The 9,423-nt window shown below is 47.3% G+C and overlaps 1 protein-coding gene across 1 annotated transcript; it reads left to right on the top strand.

The window, feature by feature from the left end:
* The first annotated feature begins 1,471 nt into the window (after window positions 1-1,471).
* On the top strand, window positions 1,472-5,884 carry LOC103720175 (L-type lectin-domain containing receptor kinase VII.1-like). Its single transcript, XM_008809768.4, has one exon. It carries the CDS (start codon window positions 2,263-2,265, stop codon window positions 4,393-4,395), a length of 2,133 nt encoding a protein of 710 aa, XP_008807990.2. The 5' UTR covers window positions 1,472-2,262; the 3' UTR covers window positions 4,396-5,884.
* Window positions 5,885-9,423: the final 3,539 nt, after the last annotated feature.

Here is a 9,423-nt window from a genome sequence, read left to right as displayed (position 1 = left end):
TTCTAAAAACGGGTATTTCATATATTACGTGAATAAATACACCCAGCAGAATCAGCAAAAACTAAGTCACACAGTGCCCTAGGCAGTTCACCCTCCCCTACCCACAGGGTGTCTCCTAAGGAATCTCGGAGATGGGGGCTTCCAAGTGAAATACACCCCGATGGTGTGCTGCCTGAGCAATATGGGGGCTCCAGGTGTTCCGAGCTGTCAAAGGCCCATAATCTAAGCCTGCCTGAGTAATCTCAGCTGTCTGTACTCCGGCTCACTCCACCACGAACCTCGAGGACGAGCCATGCTCTCTAAAGGTCCGAGCATTTCTCGCTAGCCAAATCTGGTAGGCTAGGCAGGACACTCCTATGGCCGCCCGACACATCTGAGGTAGATCAGTCCAATGCCGGATAATCTGTAGAAAGGAGTCTCTTTGACTCCAAGCCTCCTGCGGTACTGCAGCAAGTGTCCAGACCCTCCTCGCCCACACACACTGGAACAACGCATGATCCACTGTCTCCTCTGTCCGACACTCGGAACATTGTGGGGGAATGCTCAATCCTCGTCGACTCAGCACCGCTCTCGTCGGCAAGCGCTCCCAGGCCACCTTCTATAAGGCAACCCTAGGGTGGAGTCCAAATCTCCAGATCCAGCCGCAATCCAAGCCCGGCACATGGTCCCATTGGATGGTCCAGGACACGTCCCTAACCCTAACTCTAGCTCTGTATGACATGTTCCATACTCTAACATCCAGGCCCGCAGCTTCTGAAATCGGTAGCGAGCGGACCCGATCTGCTAACTGCTCACCAAACAGCTGGTCGAGCCTGGCATCATCCAGCTCTGCCTCCCCAGGGATGAGGAGGTCACACATCCGGAGGCCGCCCACCTCTGCACTGATCGTAGTCGACTAGAATCACAAAGGGAATGTATCCACCGACAGATCCTCTATCACGTTAATACTCTGTCCATCGCCAATCAGCTACCTCGTGTTCATCTCGGCAAGCGGTAAGTACCTCCTGATCTCCCTCTACATGTAAAAACATCGCCGACTGCCCTGGGCGACTCCTCTAGTCCCCCCACGACCATATCTTACCGCCATGACCTAGCACCATAATCGCTGTGGCTCCAGAATAAACCTCACCGCGTGCCGAGCAAGGAGCGTCTGGCGCCTCTCGAGAAGGGACTGCACCCACAAATCTTCTTCATTAAGTGGCAGGCAGACTCTCTCTTAGACCACTAGATGCATCCCATAGCCTCCTTCATGCGAGCTACACAAAAAACCTCGAAGTAGCTGCTCAATCCCCCCCTTTATGTAATTTAACTGTTCAAGGCAAAATGCTGTGGATAATACAACTCAAGACTCAAATCCCGAATCCTGAGGTCATTAATAATTATGCTGATTTATCGCACTCCTTCCGTTTAAGTACATTGTAGCCATCCATATAGCTCAGCTGCCAAAGTAAAAAATGTAGACAGGGAAACATTATTTTACTTTGTAAACCAAGACTTTGAACCAAGCTGTCCAAACATTTGACGTTGCTGGTTGTGAATTAAGATCCAGAACCAACAATCCTATCCTGACCTGTTCCTTCCCTGTAAATGACATGGCATTGAAATCAGACAAATCCACCTAAAAAGCTATATCCCGCCCCATATGCTCCACGTTAGTGATGCACTACAGCAACAAATTGGTCGGGTGCACGGCACGGCAATTCAAAATAAGCGCATGTTAAAAAAAAAAATTTATAGAAATAAAAATGCATGATTGATATGAAGCACCGCCATCAGAAGATGCTAGGATATAATTTTTCAAAGGCACCTAGGATTCAGCAGCCGCCGAGTCCAAATATATCCCATGGATGCTCTCCTCGGGCCCACCTCTCTTTAGGTCCGACGTCTTCTAAGATGGCGGTAGCCCTTTGACCACTATCGCGATCATCGAATAAACAAAAATACACGGTAACGTGGCAGCCACGGGTTCAATCCACAGCTTTGATCTCTTAACCCTCTGTTTCTAATCCAATTTTGAGCATCCGTGCCGTATTTCCTCTTTCTCGGATTTGCATCGCACGTGCACACTTTTCAGACATGCATCCCCACATCGGCACCTTCCTTCCCATTGCCGGGAAAAGAAGTAAAATTACCAAATAGACCCCGTCTCTCAGATATTTTATTTCGAGTAGTAGGGCAAAATGGCCATTTTACGTCCCGAAAGCTCGTCAAAACGCGGTGGCGCTGGCGAGAGAAACCGCGGTTCTGGTGCTCTCTACTCTCATGAGGACACCGCCGATACTCCTCCTATCACTCCTAATCTTAGTCCTTTACTACCCTCCATCCTCGGCCGTCGATTTCGTCTTCAACGGCTTCGAGCCCTCCGACATAAATCTCTATGGCGACGCCACCCTTGAGCCCGGCCCCGGCCGGCGCTACCTCTCCCTCACCAACGACTCCGCCTTCTCCCTCGGCCGCGCCCTCTACAAGTCTGAAGTTCCGGCCAAGTCTTCCACCTCCGCTGGCGGCGTGCTCCCCTTCTCGGCATCCTTCCTCTTCTCCATCGCCCCCATCCCCGGCGTCCTTCCTGGCCACGGCCTCGCCTTCCTCTTCGCCCCCGCCGCCGGCACCCTCGGCGCCATCTCCTCCCAGAACCTTGGCCTCTTAAACATGACCGCCGACGGCGACCCCGCCTCCCACGTCCTCGCGGTCGAGTTCGACGTCTTCGAGAACGAGGAGTTCGCCGACATCAACGCCAACCACGTCGGCGTCGACGTCAACTCCCTCACCTCCGTCGCTGCCTACCCCGCCGGCTACTGGCCCGACAATCCCTCCTCCCCCTTCGTCAACCTAACCCTCAATGACGGTTCAAACTACCAGGCCTGGGTCGACTTCGTCGGCGGACGGCTCAATGTCACCATGGCCCCCGCCGCCCTCGGCCGAAAGCCCCGCCGCCCCCTCATCTCCATCGATCTGAACCTCTCCGCCGTCTTCCTTGACGAGATGTTCGTTGGATTCTGCGCCGCAACCGGGAGGCTCGTGGAGCACCACCGCATCCTGGGCTGGAGCTTCAGCAACTCCAATTTCTCCGCCGGCGATGGCCTCATCACCTCCGATCTCCCCAATTTCAAGCCATCGCAGCCCACATCCAGCACGAAAACCAAAGCCCTCGTCGCCAGCATCTCACTCGCGGCCGCAATCCTTGTGGTCTCCGCCGCGGTTGTGGCTCTGTTAGTGGTTCTTCGCCGCCGTCGCCGGAGAAAAAATAGGATGATAGAAGAGAATGGGCGAGGAGGCGACGAGGCGATGGAGGATTGGGAATTGGAGTACTGGCCGCACCGGATTGGGTATCGGGAGATCCTCGCCGCCACGGAGGGCTTCTCTGCTAAGAACCTGGTCGGCTACGGCGGCAACGGGAGGGTATATAAGGGGTTCTTGGCCGGCGCCGAGGTCGCCGTGAAGGTCCTCTCCCAGAGCGGCGCCGACGAAGCCCGGCAATTCGCGGCGGAGGTTTCCAGCCTCGGCCGGCTCAAGCACCGCAACCTCGTCGGCCTCCGCGGCTGGTGCCGCACCCGCCGAGATCCGGCCGCCGGTGGCGGCAGCGGCGGCGAGATCATGATCCTGGTGTACGATTATATGGAGAATGGGAGCTTAGATAACTGGATCCACGGTGCATCGGAGCCGTTGGATTGGGCATCGAGGGTGAGGATTTTAAAGGATGTCGCGGCGGCGGTGCTATATCTGCACGAGGGGTGGGGGGAGGGGCGTGTGGTTCACCGGGATATAAAGTCGAGTAATGTCCTGCTGGACCGGTGGATGGCCGGCCGGCTCGGGGACTTCGGGTTGGCCCGGGCCCACCCGCACGACCGGGCGCTGGGGACCAGCCGGGTGGTGGGGACTGCCGGCTACCTGGCGCCGGAGGAGGTGTTCCGGAGCGGCCGGGCTACGGCGGCCATGGATGTGTACGCCTACGGGGTTCTGGCGCTGGAGGTGGTCTCCGGCCGGCGGCCTGCAGAGGAGGGGCGGCCGCCGCTGGTGGAGTGGGCGCGGGGGCTGGGGGCGGCGGCGGCGGTGGATCCGAGGGTGAGGGGAATGGTGGGGTTCGACAACGCGGAGGTGGAGCGGGTGGTGGCGCTGGCGCTGGCGTGCACCATCGTCGACCCGGCGGCGAGGCCGACGATGAGGCAGGTGGTGAGGGCGCTGGAGGCCGGTGATGAGAAAGTGGACGGCGAAGATGGGGAGAGCGCAGAGGCGTGGCTGCTGGACGCGAGGTTGGGGTCGGCGATGGTGGAACCCGGTCCAAAATTTTTGGGGCCCACCGGGACCCACCGCCACCTAACGTTCGAGGAACTCCGGCAGTCCATGTCCTGCTCCATGTCGCTCTCCGATTCGGACGTCATCACGGAGGGCCGTTGACACGTGCGGTGAAACACGTCTGCGATGAAAATGTGAGATTATTTTTTTATTTTGTCTAAATTTTAAGATTTTTTTTCTTTTGTAAAGAACAGCGAGGGATTGAGGTGATAATTTAATTTAAGAAAGAGTTTTATGTTCCCCACGTTTTTTCTTTTATAGTTGTAATGGTTTGACACGGAGAATATGCATAGAATTTTTCGCAAGATTAATTTTACTCCGTACTTTTCAATTGCTTTCAAATGATGTTTTCGGGGTAGTCTTTTCCCCTTTCCGTACAATAATTTGTACGGATGGGACTAAGCGAAAAGGACGATAGAGTTGAGAAATTTGTTTCAAGGAGATGGAAAACGGTTGTCACGCGAGGCCAAGACTAGTTAGAAACTTGGAATTGGCTCCCTTGATTATTTAATGACATGATAAGATGCCTAGATGGATGACTCATAGGTGTTATAAGAAAAATCTTTGAGGATCACCAAGAAGAAATGACCGGACAGAACAGAAATTTCCGGCAATCACAAGATAATGAATTATGAAATTGTACCAACTTCCAACTAAGGTGATGTAATCGGAAAAAAAAAAAAAGGAAAAAAAAGTGCGCATAGCTTTTCCAGGTTGCTTCATCCACTTGTGTAATCGAAAAGATCTGTCACCAACTTAAATAGACATGATATATTATTTTGATTGCATTCCCAAGCTATGAAGATGACAACTCCACCGTTGGTCCATCTATTCCCTAGCTTCTCTAGTAAATTTTTTTGTTTCTTATGGTTCTTGTTGACCCATCCATAATGGCTTGACTGAAGCCATTTGAGTTCCCACCTTGAACAAGGCTCTGTTAGTATGGGATAGCTTAGAGCCTTCATCTGCTATTTTGAACAAAACAAAAGCAAGATCTATCAATAAAACCAAATTGTTGACTGTTCGACCTTTTACTTTCTTAGAATTTAAAGATCTCTATATCCAAGAAAGCTCATATAATGACCAGTTGCTTTTAAACTACGATAGAAACGAATTGCAATTAGTGCAACTTCTTGCAGGTCAAAGAACTGATAAAATGGATATATCCAGTCCTGTTGCAAAAGGAAGAGAGCAGCCCCAAGCAGCCATAATGCATTCAGCCTAACAAGCATGGGTGGAGTTGGGTCCACTCTTTCCATCAAACCAATAAATAAAGTGACAAATTGTACATAGAATTACTCAAAACCATGAGTGCTAAAATCATCAACCTGAAAATTCATTTGCACTTCGACTGTAGGAGATATTGTTAGTATCTTAAAATTTATGCATGCCCCTTCTTTTATAAAAGGGCTCGCAATCTACTCCCATCAGTAACGCTTCTATTGCGGCGTTCTCACAGAACAGCCCATTCCTTTGGCATTCCTCTTTGACCCCATTCATCCTGATACAAGAGTTGTAACTTGTGGAGCTGGTTTCAGTATCAAATGCAACGACCTTAAGTAATAGACTGAATGCGCGTTGGTGAATCTGGCATGTAAAGCCAAAGTGTTAGAGAAGCTATATTGTCAGCTAGGACAAAAGACATGAGACCTAGTGCATCAGTCAATGTTTTGAGTCCATAACCAAACAATTAATAACAATCACAAGAGAGAGAGAGAGAGAGAGAGAGAGGGGTGTGGATGAGGAAGAGAAAGTCAAAATGATAACCAGAAAGCTAGCGTATTTTTGGTAGAAGTCTATGCGGATGGCAGAGGGCAAGGCAAAAAAAACAAGTAACACTTAGAACTCAGAGGCAACGGGCCATCACCAATGTCATACTTCAGTGCCAGGGAAAGACAACTACTAGCAGTTTTCCTAAGAAGCAGCAGCAGCAGCATTATTGCCACAGGAAACTGATAGCATCATCATATTATATTAAGGGGAAAATGAAATTTATGATGCAGCCTATTACCAGGAAAAAGATGATGCAGCCGTATAAATATTAACTTGATGACGACTGCATGCCTTTGACGAGAGAGCCAAATAAATAAATGCATTGACAAAGGCCTGATTTTCTGGCCAGAAAGAGAGAAAATGAGAAGGTTCACAATTCAACTCCATATTATCAATGCTTAAAATGATCTTCTGATGGTGACTACTTGATTGCCTATAGGCTGAAAGGAAAATAGATTCTAGCAACCAGCTCGATGTAATAGTTTATCTATTAAACCATCCCTCCAGAGTCATCACAAATGAAACCAAAACCTGTCTGTAGAGAGACTAGAGATAAAGTGGACACAGGAATATCTAGTTTCAGACAATTATTTAATGGTTTGTCAAGGGACTAACGGTTGAAGGGTTACCTCCCTTCATCCCCCAGCCACTCCAAAACATTGGTATTCAGAACATAACCGGACATCAGATCAGCATCACTGAATGGGCACAGTAAAAGCCTGAAGTAGCGACCTTGTCACCTTCAAGCTTTCGCATAACCAAATATGTTGCTACTGAAAAGATGATTTTTCCCAAATCTCCTATCAGGAGGGAAAACTCTGATTAGAGTACTTATAAAATAGAAATTTCTAAATGCAAAGGAGATGCATTTTAATAACTAAGGATCTGTTTCAGTAAATCTGCCAGATCCGGCAGCATAGGCTAGCGAGAGGGAAGGGAAGAGAGCATGAGCGAAGGGAGGGAGAGTATGCGGATGCTGCATGTCCCAATACCTGCTGGAAGGAAAAATAAAAAGATCTCTTGAGTTTATTTTCCCCTTTCCCTTCGCACAAGGATTGGGCCCTGCGACCCCCCATGTGCCCTCTCTCCCTCCCACTCTGTAGCATTCTCTCCCACGCACACTCTTCGTCCACCTATCCTGCCAGATCCTGCAGCAGGATGCTGCCAAAAAAAAGCAGAATTTTGAAAAAAAATGTCATAGACATCTAAATAATGGGGAAAAAAATACATGGAACAGAAGAGGTCAAAATTTAACATGCCCCCTCAACAATAAGCAATATTGCATCAACATAAAATCAAAAGCTTACCAGCCACAGAAAAAAAGAGAACAATAGCAATAGAAGAAGAGAACAATAAATTGTCTCTCAAACTTTTGGAAAGCACAAAAGCAGGAAAACAATGATCAAGTGCAAGTCCTCACAGCAAACAGTGGCACAAAAACTCAACTTCAACAAACTGTATATCCCACTCACCTTGCCTTAGTTATTAAACTAGTGCAACAAAAATTTCTTTTGCTCCCTTCATACAGGTCTTCCATCGACAACACAGTATAATACACCCAACTGTTGAAGATAATTGAAAGAACTCACACAAAATCATTTCTCTTTTTATTTTTTTATTTTCATATATAGTATATCTATGTCCATCACTCTTAATATTCAGGCTCTTCTTTCGCTCCACATTAACGAGTTCTGTCCATGATTATATTTGCCAGACACCTAAGATGTATGTGATGAGTGAATATATGTACCCCTTATTTTGTTTTATTCCAATTCTGGAACTCATACTTGTGCACTAATGCAGCATCCGTGACCGAGTTACCATCTTTTAGTTACACAGCCTATGACAAGAGTAACTTTAATGTTTCAAACTCAATTCATGGAGTTATTGTTAGCCTTTTACTCAACTGTAAAAAACAATTTCCTTTCATTTGCAAAACTTTGGCTTTGACTATATTTTAATATGAAAGAAACCAAAGAAAACCCAAATGACATCAAGAAGCATTTTATTGTCAGACTGTGTGACTCGGAAGCATGCTAGAAAAAAAACTGATAAGCAATTTCTGAATTTCTTAATCAGTTCCATTTTTTAATGGAATTTGGATCGGTTATCCAAGAGACATCCAAAGTAAAATTAGCTAAATATGTTTTCCTTTTGTATTTTATGAATTGTTTTGGCAACTACAGCATAATAACTTCAGCAGAGGAGGATGGATACAATTGCAGATGGCCATGCCATTTGAGCAAAAGAAGATATGAGATGTTGATAGTTGCAGTGCACTCGACCACATTTCTTTTTAATTAATTTGAAATTGTCCAACTCCAATGCAAAATCAGGATCCTCATAATAGTACATCATATTGGAGATCTACATACAAAAATAAGTATGTTGCACTAGCAAATTTGTCTGCTATGGTCTTGCCCAAACAATTTTTCAACATTGAAAGGTTCTTAGTTTAAGACCAGATGCAGATGAGAGAAGATATTGATTTATCACTGCGTTTAAACCTCACAATAAAGTCTCCATTGTGAAGATCTTGGAACAGTGAATCCAAAACAATAGAAACATGTTAATCCTAAAGAAAAGAGCTTAGTTTACCGGTTTCACGAAGGCATCAGCTGGCTCCTCTTCGCCACAGATTCCATCCCTCCAAATGGCCCCGACTTCCGACCACCTCGCCGCCGCCGCCGCCGCATCCATCCGCACCGCAGGCGAGGACTACGGCGTTATCTCGGCGGCATCGGCGGCCGATCGGCGCCGCCACCAGTACGTCCGCTTCGAGAGCCATCAAGATTGAAGGAAAATTTGGCCATCAATTTGGGAGCGATCGAAATGCGGGGAGATCGAAAAGCGAGGATGAAGTGAGAGAGCTAAACCCTAGCGAGGTCGCGTTAAGAAGAAAAAATGGTTTTAGATTGACCGCGCGCCTTCAACTGCGAACGCAGCCAATCTCGATGTATAGCACGTGAACGGTTGTGGAAATCCAACGGCCTCTAGGTGCGTCACGGTTTATTATTAATAAAAACGCTTCGTAACCCTATCATTGTACCAAAGGGCCACTGCTACGTCTCAAAAAATTATTGGCCATTTAAACCGCGTATCCCACCGAGCCAGTAAACTAGGAGTGGTAATCGTGTCCACTCGGATCAGATATTTATTGGGTTGGACGCAGGACGGATCAAAAATTTAACAATCTAAATTTAATTTATTTGTTAAAAAAATTAAATTTGAATTCAAACTATTTATTAAATAAATAATTCAATTCAATCTGTATAATCTATTTGTTAAACAAATTAGATGAGTTAGATAAATTTATTATTAATAAAAATACTTGGAGCCCATCATTGCATCAAAGAG

This window comes from Phoenix dactylifera, chromosome 4 (assembly GCF_009389715.1).
Source record: "Phoenix dactylifera cultivar Barhee BC4 chromosome 4, palm_55x_up_171113_PBpolish2nd_filt_p, whole genome shotgun sequence".
Taxonomy (NCBI): Eukaryota; Viridiplantae; Streptophyta; class Magnoliopsida; order Arecales; family Arecaceae; genus Phoenix; species Phoenix dactylifera.
This window is presented reverse-complemented; position numbering and strand designations above follow the sequence as displayed.